We start from the raw sequence: 23,168 nt of genomic DNA on the forward strand, positions 1-23,168 counted from the left end.
TCACTGTTTTCTCATCCTTTCTCTTCATTCACTCATTAGTTCAACAAGCATTTATTGATGGCAGGTACCCTGCTAGCGTAGGACACAGAGATCAATCAAAGGGCACTTTTGCTGTGTCTTAGTTTCTCTGAGCCTCAGTTTCCTCATCTGTGAAGTGGGCATTTTAGCAGGCCTACTTTACAAGGTTGTCTGCAAAGCAATTTGGCCTGAGATCCTGGTGCTGAGACAGACCCTACCGTGCCTTCAGGGAGCTCACAGTCTAGTCAAAAGGTAAAACTCCCTTCATGGAAGGACCAGAGAGAGACAAAATGGCTTCATATAATCTTTTACTGTCCTAAGCAATACTTAAGTCATAAAATTCACTGTAGGCAAATTGGAAATTATAGCTGAGCAAACACAAGATAAAAAAAAAAAAAACACAATATAATTATCTAGAAGTCATCTGGTGTACATTTTCCTGCCTTTTTCTTTTCAGAAAAAATTTTTTTTTTACATTTAATTACACCATTCATATGTGTTTTTTAGGAAAAAAATCACAATTCATAGGAACATACAAAAAAAAAAAAAGAAAAATCACCCAAGATCTCAGAAACATTATTAATATTTAAATTTTCTAGTCACTTTTAAATTCTGTTCTGAATAGTAGGTCAGAGAAAACCATAACCAAAACAAACCCTTTGCCCTTGAGTCAATTTCAACTATAAGACAGAGTAGAGCTGCCCCATAGCGTTTCCTAGGCTGTAGTCTGTACGGCAACAGATCACCAGGTCTTTTCTCCTGAGGAGTGGCTGGTGGATTTGAAGCTCCAGTCTTGTGGTTAGCAGCTGAGTGCTTAACCACTGTACCACCAGGGCTTCTCTTTTAGGTCAGAGAGTAGAAGCTAAACTATACAGTTATGTTCATTCAACAAACCTTCTGGGAACTCCTGATGGAGCTGGGGGGAGGTCCCCAGGAGTGGAGCCCTGAGGGTACAGTGGCTCAGGGCAGGATGGCGGTGGTGCCCTGACCTCTGTGCCCTCGCCCTGCAGGGTTCCAAGCCAGGCCGGAGCTCCTGGAGGTGTTCAGTACCGAGTTCCAGATGCGCCTCCTCTGGGGCAGCCAGGGTGCCAGCAGCAGCCAGGCCCGACGCTATGAGAAGTTCGACAAGGTCCTCACTGCCCTGTCCCACAAACTGGAGCCTGCTGTCCGCTCCAGCGAGCTGTGACCTCCAGGGACCTTCCTCCTCTGCAGCTGCGGGCAGCATCAGGGGCAGAGAGGGGCACCGCCTTTCACAGCACCCCAGGGACACTGTGATCAGCCCAAGAATGTTCTGGGTTCAACTCCAGGATCTCCCTTGCTCCTCCAGGGCCCTGCATGGAGGCTGGGCTCTGTCCCACCTGCTACAAGCTCACCAAGTCTCCCTTCAGGAAGAACCGGAACTCCTGTTCCTCCCACCAGCTCTGCTTCTCCCCTTCCTGCCGAGGTTCCCTGTCATTGAGCCATGGGAGGCTCCTCACGCCTCCTCACACCTCTCCAGGCATCTGCTCCTCATCCCACCACCACCACCAAGGCCTCCATCTTGCTGTAAATAACTATCTGTTCTGTAAATAGATGTACAGAAACCATGTTTTTCTTTCATATAATAAACTTTTATGACTCTTTTTTCTGTCTCTCAGGGGGCCCTGGGGTGGAAGGAAGTACCTTTTCTTACATGAAAAGTGGAAACATTCATTCATGAAGTATTTATTTAGTACCTGGGATATTCCAGATTATGCCAGGAGCAAGGGTTACAGCAAATACTAAAACCCAGTCCCTGCTCTCCAGGAGCTCACAGACCAGTCGGGGAGATAAACAGCTAATTCCTGACCAGTGGGAGAGATGTTGGCCTGACCCACGTTCCTACCCCATTCCCGGCCTTGGGAAGCCACAGCAATGGTTTCCACAAACCCACAACCAAGGATCTGAGCTGTTTGGGGTGGAAAGGTTCTTTGAAACCGAGGACTGGAGGGAGAAGGGACTTTTCCCAGGCCACAGTAGTGGAAAGGAGAACACTAGAGTTCTTTCCTTTTCTCTCTTAAGAGTGCAAGCTATTAATGCCTTTCCAGGCTTTGAAATGTGACCCCAAAAGTCTGTGTGTGTATAGGGATGGGGTGGGGTGAGGAGGGGGGCCGTGAAGGCAGTCGTCTTGGTTTCCTCACTCCAGTGAGTAGGGAAGTAGGTAACAGGCCTGGGAGCCTGTTCACTGAACTTAAAATGTCTAGGGTCCTTTGTTTCTGAATCCTTTGACCAAGATAGGCTAGATAACATATAACTTAGTGTATTAGATCTTTGACAGCAGCCAGACTTGGGTTCAATTCCCTTGTTTATTAGCTGAGTGACCTTGGATAAGCCATTTAACCTCTCTGGGTCCCCAATTTCCTCAGTAAAATGGGGAGAATAACAGACCCTATGTCTTAGTTTGAGGAGCTCTGGTGCAGTAAAGCACTCAGCTGCCAACCAAAATGTCAGCAGCTGGAACCCACCAGCAGCTCGGGGTGGGTGGGGGGTGGGGTGCGTGGGGGGTGAGTGGGTGAGGAGAAAGATCTGGCAGCCTGTTTCCAAAGATTTACAGCTTTGGAAACCCTATGGGGCAGTTTTACTCTGTCCTACAGGGTCGCTATGAACTGGAGTTTACTCCACCACAGTGGGCTTGGTTTTGGCACTTCCTGGGGTTGATTTTAAAGCACTTACCACATAGTTGCTGCTAGGTAAGAGACAGCGATTTTCATACATAATGGACTGGCAATGATTATTTATTGATTGCCTTCTGAGCCAAAACCCTTTATGTGCTTGTAGCTCACTGAAATAGCACCATTTCTCTGCATGACAGGTAACCCAGTGCCGTCAAGTTGATTCCGACTCATAGCGACCCTACAGGACAGAGTAGAACTGCCCCCTAGAGTTTCCAAGGAGCGCCTGGCAGATTCAAACTGCCGACCCTTTGGTTAGCAGCCGTAGCACTTAACCACTACGCCACCAGGGTTTCCACATGGCAGGTACTACTGTATTATGCGGTATATAAGGCATCTAACACTAACGGTGGAGTCCCTGGATGACGCAAAGGGTTAAGTGCTGGAGGACTGGACTGCTAGCAGAAAGGTTGGTGGTTGAACCAACTCAGAGGCACCTCCGAAGTGAGGCCTGGCAATCTGGTTCCGAAAGGTCTCAGCTTCGAAGACCCTTGGCGTGCAGTTCTAACTCCGTGCACATGGAGTCGCCATGTGTCGGGAATGGATTCCACCGCAACTAAAGACAGTACTAACGGCACGTAGTAGGTGCTAACCAAAAGTTATTAGTGAGCGCTCTTTTGTCATGAAAAAGAACAAAAAAGAGCATGGAAAAGGCGCTTTTCAAGGTATAAGGTGCCGCACACGTTTTTGCTATTATTGCTACGTCACCCTTTGTGATCATAATCCTTTATTCTTTCTGAGCTACTATGCTGGTCATTTGGGGCCCTGGTGGCGCAGTGGTTACGCGTTTGGCTGCTAACCAAAAGGTCAGCAGTTCGAATCCACCAGCCGCTCCTTGGAAACCGTATGGGGCATTTCTAGTCTGTCCAGTAAGGTCGACTGAACAGCAAGGGGTATGCTGTTCTAGTTACTGTGGCTATGGAAACGCGGCCCGCCGCCTCTGATTGGACGGCTCACGGGCTCCCCCTGGAGGCCACCTGTGGTCCTGCAGCAGGACTAAGGCGCGGGCCTTTAAGAGCGGTGAGAGGGGAACCGGGAGTTGTAGGCGATGGGCGGTGGCTGCCGCAGAGCAGTGCACGCCGGGAGTTGTAGTTTGCGGGAGAGGCGCCGGCAGCCCTGGACAGAGCTCAGGCTTCACCTGCATGGCGGCTGCGACGCGCGGCTGCTGGCCTTGGGGCTCGTTTCTCGGGCTGCTCGGGTTGCTCTCGGTCGCGTTTGCCGCCTGGGACCTGGCTTCGCTGCACTGTAACTTCGCCGACTTCTGCGAGTGCGACTTCCGGCCTGACTTCCAGGGTGAGGAGCTGCGGGGGTTCGGAGGCAAGGGGCTGGGGAGAGTACTCGGATCCCGGAGTTGCCTCGGGGTAGGGGGAGCTGTGGACCCGAGGCATCTGTGGACCCGAAGGGTAAAACCGAGGGGCAAGATCCCCAGATGTCCGAACGGCCAGGGCCAGAAGTGGGCCCGTCGTTTAGGGAACCTGAGAGCCTAGGACACGGGGCCTGGGGCGACGGTTTGGGGTGGTTTATTGGGGCCCGAGCAGAGCCCTGCTAGGGTGGAGAGAGACCTTTGACAGTAGAGCCCTTGTGGGCACGTTACTAGGCATCCAAAGAGTGGACTGGCCATCAAGGGAGTAGTCTGCCTTGGGGATGGGCAGGGGTGTGGGCCCGACCTCATAGACAGCATGAGCCCACTTAGGGCTGAGTGCAGTCTGAAAGACCACCTGGTGGAGGTGCTGCCGGGCTGAGCCAAGCCTGAAGGTGGTTCCTGCAGCCAGAGACTCTGAGGGCGTCACTTCCACCTCCTTTCCGTAGACAGCTTGTAAAAAACGTCCCAGAAAGCTGGGGTCCCTAGACCAGGTTCCCGTCTGAAAGTCTCTTCCTTGGTGGGAATGTGTCCTCGGTTCTGACACTGTCATTCTTTGGCCCTAGGTCTGGAGTGTGATCTGGCCCAGCACCTGGCAGGTCAACACCTAGCCAAGGCGCTGGTGGTGAAGGCACTGAAGTCCTTTGTACATGACCCGGCCCCCACCAAGCCGCTGGTCCTCTCCCTGCACGGCTGGACAGGCACCGGCAAGTCCTACGTCAGCTCCTTGCTGGCACAATACCTCTTCCGGGGCGGCCTACGAAGCCCCCATGTGCACCATTTCTCCCCCGTCATCCACTTCCCCCACCCCAGCCACATCGAGCGCTATAAGGTAGGCTGGATGTGTCATGGTTCACCATTCTACCCTACTGTGGGGTTACAGTCTTTATGAACTGAGTCCGAGCCAGAAAGGGGAAGCCTCTTGGTCCAGGCCACATAGCCAGTTGGAGGCTCAGCCCTCAGGACCCCATCCTGAACAGGGCTTGTGATGGTACCATTCTACCTGGCAGAGAGTTCTTGCTTTGATTTCTGGAGGGCAATAATGGTAACTACCTGGTATAGTTGTGAGGTACATGCAATTATGTTATTGCAGGCATTGTGTTTTGAGCACTTATGTGCACCACACAGTCTGTATTACCCTCTCCCTGTAAATCACTTAGCCCCATCATGGCTCAGTAAACAGTTAATGGGTTAATATTAGTGCCTACCCTAATTGTTGGCGGTCATAATGCACTTCCCAGGCTGATCTGTTTCAGCTGTCAACACTGTTGGGCAGGTTCATGGAGCAGGAAAAGGAAAGAGCCTTCTCTTTTTATAGAAAGTGATAGGTGCCATAAGAGGAGCCCTGAACAGGGAGGTCGAAGCCCTGGGTTGAAGCCAGTTCTGCTGACTCGCTGTGTGACCACTGACAAGTTCCTGCCCATCTCTGGGCCACAGTTTCAGCCATTACGGGGTTGGTGCTTTCTAGAAGACCATAACTTCCTGTGAAGGGTCAGTTCTTGGTCTTGGGAAGAAGTCTGGTGTTGGGGTAGTGTCTCCGGGCCCTCCTTGAACTCCTACTTCTACCCTGCAGAAGGATCTTAAGAGCTGGATCCAGGGGAACCTCACTGCCTGCAGTCGCTCTCTCTTCCTTTTCGATGAGATGGACAAGCTACCCCCAGGCCTGATGGAGGTCCTACGACCTTTCCTGGGCTCCTCCTGGGTTGTGTATGGGACGAACTATCGCAAAGCCATCTTCATCTTCATCAGGTGAGGCCCGGCTTTGCAGGGGGCACAGTTGGGGGAACACTTCTTAGAAGTCCCAGCTATCTGTTCTTGGCCTGTGGTCCCACAGTGGCAGTACTGTTTCTCCTGGGCCCAGCCGGGCCTCCTCAAGGCTCCTTGTACTGTTGCTGGTGGCCTGTCATTCATGGTAGTTGACTTCTCCTTTGACATTCTTAAAGCCAGTTTTTTGATCATCACCACTTCTTTGAGGAAGCCCTGCTGGGCCAAAAAGTTTTCCCTCTTTCTTGGCCAAGAGGACACAGGCCTAGGAAATGTAGGATAAGAGTTCTAGTCCCATTTTAAGAGTCCTAGCTGTGTTTCCTCAGGCAAATTACTTCACCTGCCTCTGAGCTTCTGTTTACTTTTCTGAACAGCAGGGCCAATATTAATGCCTGACTTCCCAAAGCCCTGGTGGCACAAATGGTTAACTAAAAGACTGGCAGTTCTAACCGACCCAGTGGCTCCGCAGGAGAAAGATCTGGCGATCTGCTCCTATAAAGATTACAGCCTAGATTGAAAAAAACCAAAGACACAATGGAAAGATTAGTCCAAAGGACTAATGGACCACGACTACCACAGCCTCCACCAGGCTGAGTCCAGCACAGCTAGATGCTCTGCTCTGACAGGGATCACAATAGAAGGTCCTGGAGAGAGCTGGAGAAAAATGTAGAACAAAATTCCAACTCACAAAAAAAGACCAGACTTACTAGCCTGACAGAGACTGGAGAAACCAGTGGTATGGGCCCCGGACACCATTTTAGCTCAGTAATGAAGTCACTCCTGAGATTCAGCAAAGATTAGACAGGCTCATAAAACAAAACGAGACTAAAGGGGCACACTAGCCCTGGGGCAAGGACTAGAAGGCAGGAGGGGACAGGAAAGCTGGTAATAGGGAACCCAAGGTCGAGAAGGGAGAGTGTTGACGTGTCATGGGGTTGGTAACCAATGTCACAAAACAATATGTGTACTAATTGTTTAATGAGAAGCTAGTTTGTTCTATAAACCTTCATCTAAAGTACAATTAAAAAAAAAAAAGATTACAGCCTAGAAAACCCTATGGGGCAGTTCTACTCTGTCACATGGGGTCTCTATGACTTGAAAACAACTTGACAGCACCTAACAATAAGAACATTCCTCTAGAGGTTGGGTAAGAAAAGTCAGTTAAGGAACACAGAAGTGTTCTGTAAACTGCAAACTGCAGGGCACGTGTAGGTGACCTACCTGAATCATGGTTATAGACACAAGGTCCAGAGAGGGAAAGTAGTCCTTGTGGAGTGTTTTCAGTGGTTTTGGCTCCTGCCGGCACTGTGCTGGGCCCCAGGCTCAGGTTGTGTTTAGATGGCACTGGGACAGTGAGGGCCAAATCTTATGCCCTATTAGTCCCAGTCTGAGTCTCAGCCTGGGTCCCCATGTTTCAGCAACACTGGTGGTGAGCAGATCAACCAGGCGGTGCTGGAGGCATGGCACAACCGCCGGGACCGTGAGGAGATTCGCCTGCAGGAGCTGGAGCCGGCCATCTCCCGGGCTGTCCTGGACAACCCGCACCGTGAGTTCTGCCCTGGAGTCCCAACCCAGGGGCCAGCATCAGGCAGGTCTGGGGTTTCACCCTCAGACTCATTTGACCAGGTCCCCAGCGTGGGCCAGGTATCTCCCGGGGTCTCATATTCTGCCCACAAACCAGGAGGTTCAGCACCCAGACTTTGGTGCTCCTTGCTCTGTAACCTTGGGCAAATCACATAACCTCTCTGAGCCTTACCCCCAAAAGGTGGCTGAGAGAGTCAGCATCATACCTCCACTACTCTTTGGAGATGGGGGACCTGGGCTTCTCCCCGCATGTGACATGTGGGGTCTTCTCCCCATCCGTCCCTTCCTGTAGATGGCTTCTGGCGCTCAGGCATCATGGAGGAGCACCTCTTGGATGCTGTGGTGCCCTTCCTCCCACTCCAGCGGCACCACGTGCGGCACTGCGTACTCAATGAGCTGGCCCAGCTGGGCCTGGAGCCAAGGGATGAAGTTGTGCAGGCTGTGCTGGAAAGCACCACCTTCTTCCCTGAGGACGAGCAGCTCTTCTCCTCCAATGGCTGCAAGACTGTTGCCTCTCGAATCGCCTTCTTCCTCTGAGTCAGAGTGGCATCCTTGCTTTTCCCCACCCAGGCCATCTAGGAAAGCCCTAGGGCCTCTGGCAGAAGGACCTTTGTCCCAAGCCTCCTGGAGACCGGGACCCAAAGCACAGAGAGTGAAGATGGAGAAGGTGTTAGCTAGGCCATGGCCTGGGGCAGGGTAAGCCCTGGCTCTTAACTGGTTTGAGGGCATCTATCTTGGCCTCTACTGCCTTCTTGGCCTCTACTCCTTCCCCAGGGAAAGGTCTGGTCACCACAGAACCTCACTGAGCCTTGACCTCCCCCTCTAGCCTGAGCCTTCTTAAAATGTGAATTGTAACTCAGGGACTGTGACTTGTGGCTAAGCCCTTCCTCCCAGGTTTATTTACCCTTGGCCCTTGCACTGGCCTCGTACCCACCCATACCCTGTGTTCCAGTGCAATGGAGCCAGGCTGGATCTTCTTAGTCCCCACAGATAAAGGGACTCAAGGCGCCACTCAGGCCTGGTTTTTAAAGTTTTTAATTTTGTAAAAGAAGAGAACAAGTACAATAAACTTAGCTGTGGAACCAGAGGAATGCTGGCTGAAGTTTCTGCCTGCTCTGGGAGGAGCCAGCTTTGCCGAGTGGGTTGGGTACCAGTGCGTGGGGGTAGGACCTCTCTCTTCCCCAGCAGGTAGTGTGGGGCTTAGTGGCTCCTTCAGGGAGCAGTATTCCTGCTGGGGCTGTGGCTCTGGTCAGCCTCGGTTTCGCTGGGGCTCTGGCTCAGACCCTGGGTGGCATCGGTTTTGTTGGGACTATAGCTCAGGTCCCAGGTGTACTCAGTCTTGCTGGGATTTGGACTCGGTCCCCAGATGGACTCAGTGTTGCTGGAACTTGAGCTCAGGCCCCAGCTGGCCTTGGTCTTGCTGGGACTTTGGCTTGGTCCCTGGCTCCACCTCTGGGCAGACTGAACCTCGTGGAGACTTTGGCTTGGGCTGTGCATGGCCTTAGTCTTACTGGGGTTCTGGCTTGTGCCTTGTGCAACCTTGGTCTTGCTGGGTCTTGACCTTGGTTCCCGGCTCCAGCCTTGGGCACCCTTAGTCTTGCTGAGTCTCTGGCTCTGGACCTGGACAGCTTTGGTCTTGCTAGGTTTCTGACGTAGGTCACAGAAAACCTTTGTCTTGTTTAGTTCCCAATTCTGATCCTGGGTGGTATCGTCCTTGCTGGGCCTCTGTTTCCCGCCCTGAGTAGCATCTGTTTTGCTGGGGCTCAGACTGAGGTCATAGAAATCCTTAGTCTTGCTGGAGCTTCGATTCAGTCCCCAGGCGTGGCCATGGGTGGGGAACTTGCTGGGTCCCCAGCTCCAGCCCTGGGCAACCTTCGCCTTCCTGAGCCTCCGCCTTGGTCCCCCGGTGTCCTCGGTCTTGCTGGAACTCTGCCCTGGGCCCTGGTTTTCCTTGGTCTTGCTGGGCCTCTGCCTCGGGTCCTGAGTCTCTTCAGTCTTGCTGGGCCTCTGCCTTGGGCCTTGGGTGTCCTCGGTCTTGCTGGGCCTCTGCCTCGGGTCCTGAGTCTCTTCAATCTTGCTGGGCCTATGCCTTGGACCCTGGGATTCTTCGGTCTTGCTGAGGCTCCAGCTCAGCCCAAGGGCAGGCTTGGTTTTGCTGGGGTTCTGGCTCAGACTTGGATCCTCTGCATTGGTCCCAGAGTCTGAGGATTGAGTCTTCAGCTGTGAGGAGTCAGTGAATGTCACAGCAGTGGCTGAAGTGCTCCTGTACTCCTGGCAGGTACTGGACATCTCTGTCTCTGAGGTGGATGTGGCTATGACTGGGGAGGAGTGCCAAGAGTACCTGTCAGGCCTCTTCCAGAGTTCATGGCCTGCCCTGCTTGCCCTGGACAGCTCCAGGAAGAGGGGACTCCCAGGCCTCATCCTTGCCTTCCCCCTCCCCTGAGGCTTTGCATGACCAAAGGGAAAGGCCTATCAGAACACATGAGCCCAGCCCTCCCTGAGCAACAGGAGCCTACAGGTGGGCTAGGGTTATAAGATAAGAGGAAGCTACTCAAGGGACCCAGGCCCCACCTGCCCAGTGCCTGGCCTCCATTTTGAGGGCTGCCCCTTGCCCTGTGTGCTCCAGCTACAACCAGCAGCCCATAGGCTCTGGGCTCCCTGTCCACAGCAGTTCTGCTTGCCTACCCCTTCCCACACCTGATGCTTTGCTTCAGGTCCTGGAAGCCCTTCTTGACCCTCACAAAAGGAGGTTCATGCACTCCCAGCCCCCTGGACTGCCCTCTCACCGTATGTCTATGCTGTGGTGTGGGTGTCCTTTGACTGAGTACCTCCCTCCCTTTAGAGATGTGCCGTTCATCCCTGTAGCTGGCGACTGGCCCAGGCCTGGCCAGCAGCGCTCAATACGTTTGTGGAATTGCACTGCATGGGGGGAAGAAGGCTCAGGCATTGCTATTTTGTCTCTACCATGGACTGCTCACATCGGCCCTTGGAAATTCAGAGCCCCCTTGGAAATTCGGAGCCGCATTCCTGAGTTTTACATGTTTGTACCCTCCAGGCTGGTGCCTGGCAGAATTGAGGATAAAAGCCCCTTGAAAGTGCACAGGTTTGTGGGCTTGTTTCAGGGACAGGCCTGAGGCCAGCAGCCTCTGTGAAATCTTTTGTCAAAGGGCTTGACATCCCAGGCTCCATGCTGGGCACCACCTCACTGAGTCCTCACCATGGTCTCTACAGAGCTGGGATTATTACTCACTTGCCCAAGGTCTCAAAGCTGTAAGCAGCAGAGCCCAAATTCACACCCAGGTCAGAGTCTCAGACCCCTGACCTTTCCCCACACTACTGCTTTGGCTCTCTCTGGCCTGGGAAGAACACTGGGAACTTACAGCCCAAGATGGAGCCTGAGGAGGTCTGGTCGATGTAGTTGCTAGACAGGGACGTCTCCTTGTCAGGGGGGTGCTCAGGCTCCTCCTCCTGTGACGGGAGACAGGCTGGGTAGTCACACACATTGGGAGATCCCTGGGCCAGCGGTTGTAGCTCTGGAAGGCCAGCAGGCCCTGGGGCCCTTCAGTAGTCATTCCTCAAGCTTGGAGCTCCTCAAGGGTTAGGGTTGCTTGGGGGACTGGAGAGGTGAAGACCATGTAGGAAGGGGAGTGGCCAGACAAAATAGGAACGGTTCGAGGGGCTGATTGGGCCCCAGTTTCCCGAACTGCAAAATGAAAATTAGAGTCCCAGTCCATTCACCAAGTGTGGGCAGGCTTACGTGTACTGTAAAATGCTGTGTCCTGGTGAATGGTTAGGAGAAATTGGATAGTTTCTGCATGTTTTACATGCCTTTCCCCGTTTGATCCAACACATCTGGGAGGGAACTACTGCTGTTGTCATTTCACAGATCAGGAAACCAGGGCTCTGAGCGCTTAAGCAACTTGCCCAAGGCCACTCAGCTAAGAAGTAGAGACGCTGGGATTTGAATCCAGGTCTGCTCTTGGCTGCTTGTCTCCTTGGCTTAGTCTCATACCTGGGACACTGGACAATGCCCAGGAGCTCGAGGGGCAGGTGGGCAGAGCTGCTGAGTGCAGTGTACCAGGCGTCAGCTCCATGTTGGGCCCTGTCCCCTGGGTTCTGCATGCTTCCCCTCAACGTCTCCCTGAGTGAGGCCGCCCTCAATGATTTCAGGAGGCACAGAGGTGAAGGATTTATAGTTGTGTGTCTATTCTAATGTGAGCTAGGAAAAGGTACAGCTACCATTTTCCATTTACTTCGGTTATGTCAAGTGTTCTTTGACATAAATTTACTTGCTGTCATTAGCAGTGAAGTGGATAAATGTGGGATAGTCACACACTGGAATATTGTACAGCAATGAGGATGAGCCATCTGCTGCTACACGCAACCACTTGGATGCAACTCACAAACATAATATTTAGTGAATGGAGCCAGAGACAAGAGGGCACACTGTATTTGTCCATTTATGTGAAGAACAGGCAAAACCCATGTGCGTAGTTAGTAATCAAGGCAGTGATTAGCCTTGTGGGGTGGGGCAGGGTGGGAGGAGCGGTCTAAAAGGGGACACGAAGGGGTTCTTGTGATCTGGATAAACGTGTCGTGCTACACTCAGTCTGAAACTTCATCAGGCTGTACACTTAGGATTTATGCACTTCTCTGATTTATGTTACAGTCAACAAAAAGTTTTTAGAAATGACTGAGAAGAAAATTCTGGCACAGGTGGCCAGTGCAGACAATAGAACATGTGAAGTAAGCAGGAGCCAAGTGTGGGAAGGCCTTTCTCTGCAAGGTGCCCACCTCCTCAGGCACCCTCCCCCAGGGGCACCCCTGATGTTTCCATCCCCATCTCGCAGCAAGATGTCCCCAGCCCAAGTCACACATCTGAGAGGACGCAGAGCTGGGCCTGGAAGCCAGCCTCTACCTGGCCTGCATCCCTCAGCCCTGGGCCCAAGTGCACTCTGCCCTGGAACTCGAGGGCATGTGCCCACTCACCTTTTCCTTCTCCTCCTCCGGGGCCTCAGCTTCTTCCTCTGGACCTTTCTGCAGGGCCTGGTGGGTGACCTTCAGCTCTTCGGAGGAAGGCTGCTCCACCTTCCACTCACGCCGCAGGGCACGGGCCTTCTGGCGCTCTAATTCCCGCTCCCGAAGCAACCTGCTAAGCCATGGCCAGAGTGCCGGCTCAGTCTCCCTGACTCACCCCGCCATCCCCAGGCAATGGACAGTGGCCCAAGGAAGCAGTGGGGCCAGAGGAGCCTTAGGCCTCAGCTGGTTCCCACCCTTGGCCTGTGGCCCCTGCCCAGGGAGCTTACCCCACAATGCCTTTCGGGATGCTGGACTCTGGACTGCTCTCCATCGCCCGCTCCAGCTGCAGCTTGGCTAGGCGGGCCACATGGCTGCCAAGCACATCATCCACCGACATGCCCGGGAAGAGGTTGGTCATCAGCGGGAGCAGCTGTCAGGAGAGGGGGTGACCCAGAGCCAGGTATGGGCAGGGGGCAGCTGGTGTGGTACTATCCCAACTTCACAGATTCCTATTTGGCCTTTCTTAGGGCCAAAGAGGGAAGGGTTTTGCAAATTGTTGTTTTTAAAGGACTGGACACTCTTGCCCCAGAACTAGCAGGAGACCATGAGAAGGGAGCTATTCCTGGAGGAAGCCTTGAGGGTGAGTCCAACCTCAGGTTCTAGAGCCAGACAGACGAGGGTTTGACTTCTAAACTGTGGGACCTGGGGCAGGGAGCTGACTTCTCTGAGCCTTACTTTCCTATCTATAAATTACAGGTGATAATAAATAGTATTACCTGTCTTTTGGATGGTGAGGAGGGTTAAATGGGTTGATATAAGTTGAAGTGGTTAGAACAGCATCTGGCATACAGTAAATGTTCAAGCAATAGTAACTCTTATAATAATCAGACCAGATTTAGGGACAGGGAGTATCTTTAGGTGGCCGGGTATTGACTCTGGAGCACCCCCTCCTGGCCCTGCAGGAACCCACCTGTGGTTGTTCAGGTTCGAGAAGCAGGACAGTAGCAACATCCTGGCGGGCCCCCCAAAAGTTCTGCAGCAGCTGTCGGCTCTTGGCCCGCTGCAGGTAGTACCGAGCCTTCTGGGGGCTGTGCTGGATGGCCATTGAGAAGTGGTCCTCTGCCTTGTGGAACTGCCTGCAGAACACAGTGGTCGCAGGTTGCCATGAGCTGGCCCACCTGGGGGGCAGTGTCTGGCCCCCTGGGAGTTTTGGGGAAAACCATGCTCGTCCCTGCTCCCCTTCTCCACCATGCCTACTGCTCTTCTTCCATGAGGTATGCTCTTGATGGACCCAAAACTTAAATGCTACAATGAAACCCCAACGTAAGTGAATGTTTGTCTGATCTTGGGGTTGGGAAGGCCTTTCTGAGAATGCCATAAACCCAGCAACTAAAAATGAAAAAAAAGTTAATAATTGGACTACTGTACAGTCAAATTCCAAGTTACTGACTAGCAAAAACACCCCAAAGAAAAGCAATAAATAGGGGAAATATATTTTGCATTTATTTATAGCAGACAACAAGCTAATTTTTCTAGCCTACGAAGAATTATTATAACCATTTTTTTTAAAATGAGCAACTCAATAGCAAAATGAGCAAAAGATTTGGGCAGCCCATAAACCAAAACCAAACCCATTGCCCTTGAGTTGATTCTGACTCATAGCAACACTGAGGACAGGAGAGAACTGCACCATAGAGTTTCCAAGGCTGTAATCTTTACAGAAGCAGACTGCCACATGTTTCTCCCACACAGTAGCTGGTGGGTTGGAACTGCCAACCTTTCAGTTAGCAGTCAGACACTTAACCACTGCACCACCAGGGCTCCTTGGGTAGGCCACAGTGGCCAATAAACATGGAATGTGCTGGGCTATGCTAACAATTTATTCATTATTTTTTTTATTGTGCGTTGGGTGCAAGTTTACAGAGCAAATTAATTTCCCATTCGATAGTTTGTACATAAAGTGTCCCATGACACTGGTTTCATTCCCTATAATGTGTCAGCACTCTCCTCATTGCTGCCCTAGGGTCCCCCTTTCCTTTCATCCTGATTTTCTCCCCCTTCCTGACTTCTCATCTTTGCTTTTGAGCAAATGTTGCCCTTTTTGACGTGCTAACAATTTGAACATGTAAATTAAATTAGGAGAGAGGGAGAGAGAGAGCACTTTTTGGTCTATCAGGTTATCGGCATTGGAAAATAGTCGTCACACCCTGTGCTGGGGAGATTTGGTGTTCTGTGTGCTTCTATAACGATCCTATAAGGTATAAGTCACTATTATGCTTTCAAAATACATATGTATAAGCACTCATAATATGTACTTAGAAATATGTCTACGTTGTGAGGCTCTCTAACATTAACTATACATCATTAGAAACCTGTCAGTCATCAGAAAGTTATCTAGAAAATTTCTGAACTGAGGCATAGAAGCATGTGAAGTATGTAAAGAACGTAAACAACCTGTAAGTTCACTTTGACCCAGCATGCTGTGACATAGGAAAACATCACATAAACCTAAACAACCTCCTAATCTCTAACCTTGAAGAGAAGATGTGTCATCTGGTTACTCTCTAGCCCTGGAGAAAAGACATACTAGTCTTTGACATCACACTGGCCCTTGTTGGGTGAGGTCAAGGTGACAAATTCACTTAAATTTCTGCTCACTCACTAAGAGAAGGAAGAGACAGAACTGAGATTCTGTCCACAGCTACTGACCTTGGACCCTATCTGTCTACAAGGGACCTTCACCAAGTTCAAGCTGTGGTTAAGCCTTCCTCCTGAGACCTCTGGTTAAAGGTAGAAGTTTGAAGTCTAAAGATTTGAACTCTAACCATTGAACTAATATTGTAATTGTTAATTCTGATTCTCTAGTTCTAAATGAATGTTGTGAGGTCTTACTTGTGTGCCTTGCCATGACTACCTTGCAATAAACTAAACAAGTTTATGCATGTCAAACCTGAGTATCTCTCTACTAATTTTCTAAGATTTCTAATCTCCTGTATAACATTTTGGAAACCCTGGTGGTGTAGTGGGTAAGAGCTATGGCTGCTAACCAAAAGGTTGGCAGTTTGAATCCACCAGGCACTCATTGGAAACCGTATGTGGCAGTTCTACTCTGTCATATAGGGTCGCTATGAGTTGGTGTTGACTTGACGGCAATGGTTTTTTGTTTTTTTTAATGGGTTATACAACATTTGGAAACCCTGGTGGCATAGTGGTTAAGTGCTACGGCTGCTAACCAAAGGGTCGGCAGTTCCAATACGCCAGGCGCTCCTTGGAAACTGTAGGGGGCAGTTCTACTCTGTCCTGTAGGGTTCCTATGAGTCGGAATCCACTCGACAGCACTGGGTCTGGTTGGGTATACAACATTTGGGGAAATTGAGGCTCTCCTCTCCTGAAGGAAGTTTATATGGGTTCACTTTTTTTGGAGAACATTTTGATATTATCTATGAAACTGTTAACACTAATTAACCCAACAATTACCTACAGCACTACTAGTGTGAATGCATGAGAATACAGGTTCTGGATGCCGATTACAACATTATTTATAATAAAAAAGTGGAAAGCATCTTGGCCCAGGGATCCCAACAAACGTCGTCACGCCAGGCCCCGCCCTCCCCAGCGCCGTCCCTCCGGTCTCCCCTCCCCCTCCAGCCCCGCCCCCTCCATTCCAGCCCCGCCCACTTCAGGGATGGCCCCGCCGCCGCACCTGCGCCTCTGCTCGCAGAAGCCCATCTTCTCCTGCAGCAGGCTCATGCGCAGATTGGCCCCCGGATCCTTCGGGCTGAGCGCTAGCGCCTGCTCGTAGTCCGCCTCAGCAAAGGCCAGGTTGCCCAGCTGGAAGAAGCAATCTGGGGCCCGGGGGAAGGGACTGAGTTGGCCCCCAACTCCCAGGACCCAGGAACCCCAGCCCACTCCTAGGGAGGGTGGTGCAGGGCCTGAAATTGGTGGCTGATAACACCCATGGGCAGTCGCCGGCCTCTCAAGTTTTCTGTACATCTGGGCACCTTTTCCCAGCTGTCCGATTCTGAGCATTTTGAGGTGCAGTGGTTAAGGGCTCGGCTACTGACCAAAAGGTTGGCAGTTCCAATCCACCAGCTGTTCTTCAGAAACTCTATGGGGCAATTCTACTCTGTCCTATAGGGTGGCTATGAGTCGGAATGGACTCAACGGGTTTGTTTTTTTTTTTGGTGTTGGTGACCAGTTTGTCTATGGTAATGTTTCCCAAAGTGTGTCCCTGAGACACTGAGTCTATTAAATGTTTCTTCTTTTTCCTTTTTTCTTCCCTTCCTCCCTCCTTCTTTACTTCCTTCCAACTTTTAACAACACTCAATGAGGGTGCTGGGGCAGAGCTGGGAGCCCAAGCTCAACCCCAAGGATCTCAGCACTTAGTTGGGAGATACACATGAGAGCAATAATCACCCCAAAGCCCCATAATTCAACTGGGATAAGCACCCCAAAGGAAAATGACAAGGTCAGGGGGCAGGAGGCAGCAGAGAGGGCTTCCCCAAAGACGTGTGTGCAGGAACCAGGGAAGGAGTGAGCAGGGGTGTGTGTGTTTGTTGATGGAAGGGGAGGAGTCCTGAGCAGAAGTGACAGTGTGAGTGTGGGAAGGACACAGGCGAGGGGGCAGCGTGAATGCAGCTCAGGAGGGAAGAGAGAGAGGGGAACAGGGAGATATAGAGGGAGGGAGAAGGGGGAGGCATGGAGTATGGGATGGCCTGGATTTTGTGAGCTCATGAAAGGCAGCAGTGGGAGATGAGGCTAGAGGAATAGTTAGACCCAGGGGGCCTCAAATGGCAAGCCTGGAACTTAGGGAGCGGGGCTCACTCTACCCCCAGCCCAGCCCCACTCACCACCACGGTTGATATAGAAGCCTTTCTCCTGCTGCTCATCCTTGAGGACCTTGTTCAGCAGCAGCACGCTCTCCTGGTAGGCACCCTGCATGTAGCAGTGCACTGCAAAGTCATTGTAGGCCAGAAGCAGCTGCCGCTGCACCTGCCGCACCATGTCCTCCTCGTTCTCAGGCACCATGTCCAGCGCCTTCAGGAAGTCCTCCACAGCACCATCAAACTCCTGGAGCCGTCGGTACATGGTGCCCCTGTAGGGGAGGGCACGGTGGGTGGGAGGAGGGACATCAGGGCTAAGGGCACTCCACCAACTGGCTAAGTGGCTGGGCAAGTCGCTCCCTGCTTGGGCTTGGTTTCTTCTTCAGACCCATGTAGGTGGTGAGGGCACCTGCCTCATGCACTAGGTTTGGCTGGTGTGGTTGGCCCTGGCTTGGTGTTCAGATAACCTGCTATCACTAGTAATTTTATGTTTCTCAAAAATAGCCTCCCTCTTTCCTTGTGGGAGCCATGTGTGTGCCTGCCTCTATGCTAAGACCTTTATATACATGAGGAAATGTTTTTACCTCCGCTGTTTAGATGAGAAAACCCAGGTTCAAAGAGGTTAAAGTGCCCCCAATCACATAGTGACACCCTGGAAGGGTTGGAATTCAAGCCCAAGCCTTGTCCACTGAGCTGTACTCACCCTCCCAGGGTTCAGGAGGCCTGGGGTTCTAGACTCCTGGTTAACTGGGAGGCTGCTGCCTGCCCCTCCTCCAAGGACAGTAGCAAAGACCACCTCCCATGATGCCTCCACCCCTGTGGCAAGTACGGCGGGATTATTAGAGGCCTGATGGGGAAACTGAAGACAGGTCAGGGACTCTCCTGAGGCCACACGGCAAGTCTGTGGGAGGGCAGGGCCTGGAGCTTGAGACCAGTCCCTCCTCACTCAATACCGGAAAAGGAAGAGGCTGGGGTCCAGAGGGCTGTTCTCAATGGCGCAGTTGATGCACCGCAGTGCGTGCTGCATGTCGCCCCGCACAGCAAAGATCCCCGCATCTTGGCGCGCCTGCTGGGCCTGGTTCACCATCGTCTTGAGCAGTGCCTTGGCCTGTGGGTGCTTGGGCTCCAGAAGCAAGCTGTTATGCAGGTCCCGGTAGCAGAGGTTGGGCTGTGGGGGTGGTATTAGGGGTACAGGCCTCATGGGTGAGGGGGAAAGGTGTGGATTCAGGCTGCAGGTGCCTGTCTCTAGGCAGGCTGGCATCACACCACCCCACCTCAGTGCCCCCACACCACTGTTCCACCTTTTCCACCTCTTGAAGGAGGCAAGAGAGCATTGTGGGAAAATTCCACCCCATCTGCTGGCCCCTTCCCAGATGTGACCTCAGGCGAGCCAGGTCCCTGCTCAGCCTTGGTAGTTTCTGCTGCAGGATGGGGTTGCTGATGCTACCTCCTTAGAGGACTCTGTGAGGCTGACGTGATGTGGAAGGAGTGTGTGGCTTCCTGACTGGACAGCTGTATCCTCACTATCCTCCCCCCTTACTCTTCCCCTCACCCCTGACCTTTAAGCACAAGACAACTCTGACAGAGAACAGACCCAGAAAACATTCCCAGGCAAACACCTTCTTCCGGTGTGCAGGTCAGTCAACAAACAGTTTTAGGAACCACCCTGTGTCCTGTTGGCTAATTAGACAGAGGGTGAGCAGAACAAAGAGTATGGATACCAGGTGTGAGTGGAAATCAGGAGGGGGAGCGTCTGGGAGCTGGGCTTTAGAGTAGACAGACTTGGGTTCAAGGGCAGCACCACTGTGAACCGGCCGTGTGAGCTTAGACAAATCATTCAACCCCTCAGGGCTGCTGCTTCATCTGTGCAGAGGACAATGGGTCATATCTACCTCAAAGGATTACTGTGAGCCTTCAAGATAAACATGGTAAAGTGCTTAGAACACATAGCAGGGGCTCACAAGGGGCAGCTAAGTCACAACCAAAAACCTGTTGCCATCGAGTCAATTCCCATTCATAACGACTCTATAGGACAGAGTAGAACTGCTCCATAGGGTTCCCAAGGGTGTAAATCTTTACGGAAACAGGCTGCCACATCTTTCTCCGAGGAGCGGCTGGTGGGTTGAAACTATCAATCTTTTGATTAGCAGCCAAGCGCCTTAACCACTGTACCACCAGAGCTTCTCGAAGTCACAACGTTCAATGATAATTGTCAATAATTACTAGTCTCATACCTTTGAAAGAGACTCCCTTTTAGTCACTTGTGGGACATAGAAGCCCAGCCCCTCAGCTGCTAGAGGCGGCACCTGGGTGGGCCTCACCCCCGGGGTCCACTCCTGAAGGGCAGGGACCCCTCCTTCTGGAATTACAGGCTCAAGTCTCCAACCTCCCACAGGATGCCCCCACCTGGTGAACTGAGGTGAACTCCACCTGATTTGGTCCACACCTGTTCCTCCCCCTCCAGAGTCTCCCAACTTGCCATCTACCCCGGCCAAGCCAGAAAGCTGGGGGTTGTTGTCGGGTGGTGTTCTCCATGCCTCCCTCCTGATCACACCTGCACCCAGTCATCTCTGGTCCTGACTTCTAAAGGACCATGGACCTTGACCCCTTGTGGCCATCCTCCAGCCCTCCTCACTCAACCCCCTCCTCTCTCTCTGGACTTCTCCCTTCTCCCCCTGCTCAGCCTCCTCCCAGGCTCCTGGCTTCCTATCTTGCTCTGCCCAACCCACACTCTCCACAGCAGCTGAGGGGTCTTTCTAAAGTCCTGTCACCCTGAGGGGCACTGTTTCAAGGCTCCTGCTGCCCCTGGGAAGAATTCGGGGTGCTCCCAGCTTCATGAGACCTGGGGCTCCTCCATCCTTGAAGGTGTCCTCTCATACCTGCAGTCTCCTTCTTCCTGCCTTCTCTCCCCACCTTCTTCCCTGTGGCTTCAAGTCTGCCCAGCCCCCAAGTTGTTCCCTGTACTCTCTGTCCCCTCCCTGTGCATAGCCCAGGACTAGCCAGTGGAGGGTGTTTGGGAAATGTTCACTGAGGCAAGTAAGGAAGGGAGGGAGGGAGGGGAGGAAGAAGGAGGAGATAAGGAAGGAGAGAAGGGGAGGAAGGAAGGAGAGGAGGAAGGAGGGGAGGAAGGGGAGAATGGGCTGCCTCATCTAATGGTTCTCTGGGTTTGTCCCACACAGTGACCTCATATGGTGACACAATTGTGGTTCAATCATTCTTTGTGTAATTGTCTGCTCAGGGACACCTCCCCTGGGCGGTGAACTCCAAGAGAGCAGGGATGCACCTGTCTCTCACCTTGTGTTTTCCAGAGGGCCCAGCACAGGCCTGACACAGAACCAGGGCTGAGTCAAGCTAGAGCAACTGCCGGACTGGATGCCAAATGGTCAAGGCTGGCCGGGGGCCTCTGCCCAGGGGTGGCAGCGGCCCACTGCACTGTGGGGATGTGACCTCTGTGCTGATAGATGGCCACGCAGCCTCCTGTAATCTCAAAGGGTGTTGGGGGCTCCCAGGCTAGGGTGAAGGCCCCAAGCCACCCTGCCCTTCCTGAGCTACCTTCTGGAAGAAGTTGTAGAGCCTGGCCCGGAGAATGTAGACATCAGCGTTGGTCGTGCCATGCTTCAGTTCCTTGGTGACAAGTGTGAGGCATTCACGATACCGTTTGAGGGCCAGGAGACAGGCCATGCTGAGGGCAGAAGGCAGAGTGTGCACTCTGTCTGCCCCGGGGGAGGAGAGGCAGGAAGGTTTGCTGGGGGAATGAGGGCCAGCCGGGACACGGCTGGGCACTCACCATCGGTAGCGGAAGTAGGGTTTCTGAGGCTGGAGCTCAGAGGCTTGAGAGAAGACGGTCAGGGCATCCTGGTAGGCACATTGCTCAAAGAGGCACTGGCCCTGGGGACACAGGAGGCAGTCACTTTTGCTTGTGACCACAGCCCAGCTACAAACACCAGCTGTGGGACAACATCGTGGAGGAAGGGGAGAGAGGCAAGAGACAGGGACAGAGCCTTTTATACCTGTGGAGAGACTTTGAGGGACAGAGACACAGAGATGGAGAGAAATACAAAGCTGGGGAGAGACAGTGAGTAATACATAGTTGATGGGAAACAGACCAATACAGAGACACAGGCATAGAGAGAAACTGAGAGAAAAAAGGGGAGATGTGACAAGAACGGTAGAGCTAACAGTAATAGGCTCCAGCTTAGATTGATGCTTTCGGGTGCTGAGCCCTCTGCTGAGAAACTTGTAGGTAATACCTCACTGGTATGAGCTATTATCCCCATTTAAAATGAAGGATCTGAGGCTCAGAGAGGTGAAGGGAATTCCTCGAGGTCACACAGGAAGTAGCAGTGCAGGATTCAGGGCCCCCAAGGGACAGATTAAGCATGTGATTAGACTTTTTCTTTTTTTTAAGAAGTAGATAGCTGAAATTTTTAAAAAAGACATCAAAGTTGTCAAGATGGGAAAAAATCAAGATTTTGTTGGTGTTTTATGGTTTAATATATTTTTTTTTAATTTTGAATTGTAAATTGGGAACACTGTTAACCTTCTTAGTGCTTAGGGCCTCTAGACTCTAGATCTGCGCTGTCCAGTATGATAGGCACCACCTCCATATGGCTATATAAATTCACATCAAATTTAGTTAAACATAATTTAAAATGCAGTTCTTCAGTCACACTCGCCATGTTTCAAGGGCTCACTAGTTCTACATGGCTAGTGGCTACCATAAGGAGCTCTGGTGGTGCAATTGTTAAGCGCTCAGCTGTTAACCCAAATGTCAGAAGTTTGAACCCACCAGCTGGTCCATGGGAGAGAAAAACCTGGTGATCTCCTCTTGTAAAAATTATAGCCTAGGAAACCCTATGGGGCAGTTCTGCTCTGTCCTATAGGGTTGCTATGAGTCAGAATGAACATGATGGCACACAATGCCAATAACAGTGGGTACCATATGGGATGGTGCAGAGTAGATAATTTCCGTCATGACAAAAAGTTCTGTTGTACAATGCTGCAAGACTTTACCCAGCCCTGCCAGTAAACCAACTTGGAAGGTTGGAGAGGTGGTGAGAGGGCTCAGCTGGTGGGACACAGACACAGGGGCAAAGAGGTCCCCAGGAAGGCAGAGCTGGTATCAGGCGCGAGCCCCCCACCCCACCCCCAGACATACACAGCTGGAGGGAGAGTCACGAGGGCCAGGGGTGAAGTGGAAGCCTTGAATGGGCCTGGGGCAGCTCCAGGCACCTGCACATAAAGCACAAAGGTGAGCCGCTCCTGGTACTTGGTGTTCTCTGGTTCGAAGGAATAAGCCCTTCGCAAGTTCTGGGAGGCCGAGGAGAAATCGCAGAGCTGGATGTAGGCCTCGGCCCGCAAGGCGTAGAAGTCTACCTGAGGACAATGGGACCCAGGCATCTGTCCCCTCCCCATGACCTACCCCTCAGGGGAGGGGGAGGAATCCATCTCCCTGAGCCTTGACACCCATTTACCGTCAGGGACTTAGTGGCCCTGAGAGGAGTAGCATGGGCAGGTGCTATAGTGAGGGGGAAGTGTGTGCCAGCACCTGCCCATACCCATCGGGCCCTCCCCCTCACCAGCTTGGGATCCAGGTGGAGGGCGCGGGAGAAGAACAGTACAGCCATCTCCCAGTCCTCTTGCTCTAAGCATGTCTGGCCTTGGAAGTAGCTGGCAGGGAAAGGAAATACAAGCAGAGGGTCTGGTTTTGACTTTAGAGGAATCCAGGGCATATGGGGAAGGGGGGCGTTGGGTGCAGAATCAGGAGGGATAGAGACCCAGGGAAGGCAGGCTGGCATTCTTGAAGCTCACCCAAGCCAGCAGCCTTTTATCAGCTAAGGTGGGGGAGCCCCATTACATAGTTGATTTCACTGAGGCCCAGAGAGGAAGAGTAACTGGCCCAAGGCTGCA

General features: G+C 52.2%; 3 protein-coding genes across 4 annotated transcripts in view; 2 read left to right on the plus strand and 1 right to left on the minus strand.

Moving 5' to 3' along the window:
- SH2D3C (SH2 domain containing 3C) overlaps positions 1-2,475 on the plus strand; it is a 34,575-nt gene extending 32,100 nt beyond the window's left edge. The window contains exon 12 of one of the 2 annotated variants that reach the window (XM_003407713.4): positions 1,029-2,459. In XM_003407713.4, the coding sequence (XP_003407761.3) occupies positions 1,029-1,204 (176 nt within the window). In that variant the 3' untranslated portion in view covers positions 1,205-2,459. Of the gene's footprint in view, positions 1-1,028 lie in introns of both variants that reach the window. The other variant, XM_064291395.1, reaches the window with a different exon arrangement.
- A 1,320-nt stretch (positions 2,476-3,795) lies between these two features.
- TOR2A (torsin family 2 member A) lies at positions 3,796-8,507 on the plus strand. Its single transcript, XM_003407714.4, has 5 exons — positions 3,796-4,001; positions 4,635-4,900; positions 5,642-5,817; positions 7,251-7,378; positions 7,709-8,507. Exons 1-5 carry the CDS (start codon positions 3,851-3,853, stop codon positions 7,951-7,953), a joined length of 966 nt encoding a protein of 321 aa, XP_003407762.1. The 5' UTR covers positions 3,796-3,850; the 3' UTR covers positions 7,954-8,507.
- TTC16 (tetratricopeptide repeat domain 16) lies at positions 8,497-22,900 on the minus strand. Its single transcript, XM_023544902.2, has 12 exons — positions 22,838-22,900; positions 22,491-22,634; positions 21,046-21,146; positions 20,811-20,940; positions 18,212-18,426; positions 17,286-17,530; positions 16,139-16,280; positions 13,406-13,571; positions 12,723-12,865; positions 12,406-12,565; positions 10,797-10,884; positions 8,497-9,734 (listed from the first exon to the last, which is right to left on the minus strand). Exons 1-12 carry the CDS (start codon positions 22,883-22,885, stop codon positions 8,629-8,631), a joined length of 2,688 nt encoding a protein of 895 aa, XP_023400670.2. The 5' UTR covers positions 22,886-22,900; the 3' UTR covers positions 8,497-8,628.
- Between the last annotated feature and the right edge of the window lie 268 nt (positions 22,901-23,168).

Source organism: Loxodonta africana, chromosome 9 (assembly GCF_030014295.1).
Source record: "Loxodonta africana isolate mLoxAfr1 chromosome 9, mLoxAfr1.hap2, whole genome shotgun sequence".
Classification (NCBI taxonomy): domain Eukaryota; kingdom Metazoa; phylum Chordata; class Mammalia; order Proboscidea; family Elephantidae; genus Loxodonta; species Loxodonta africana.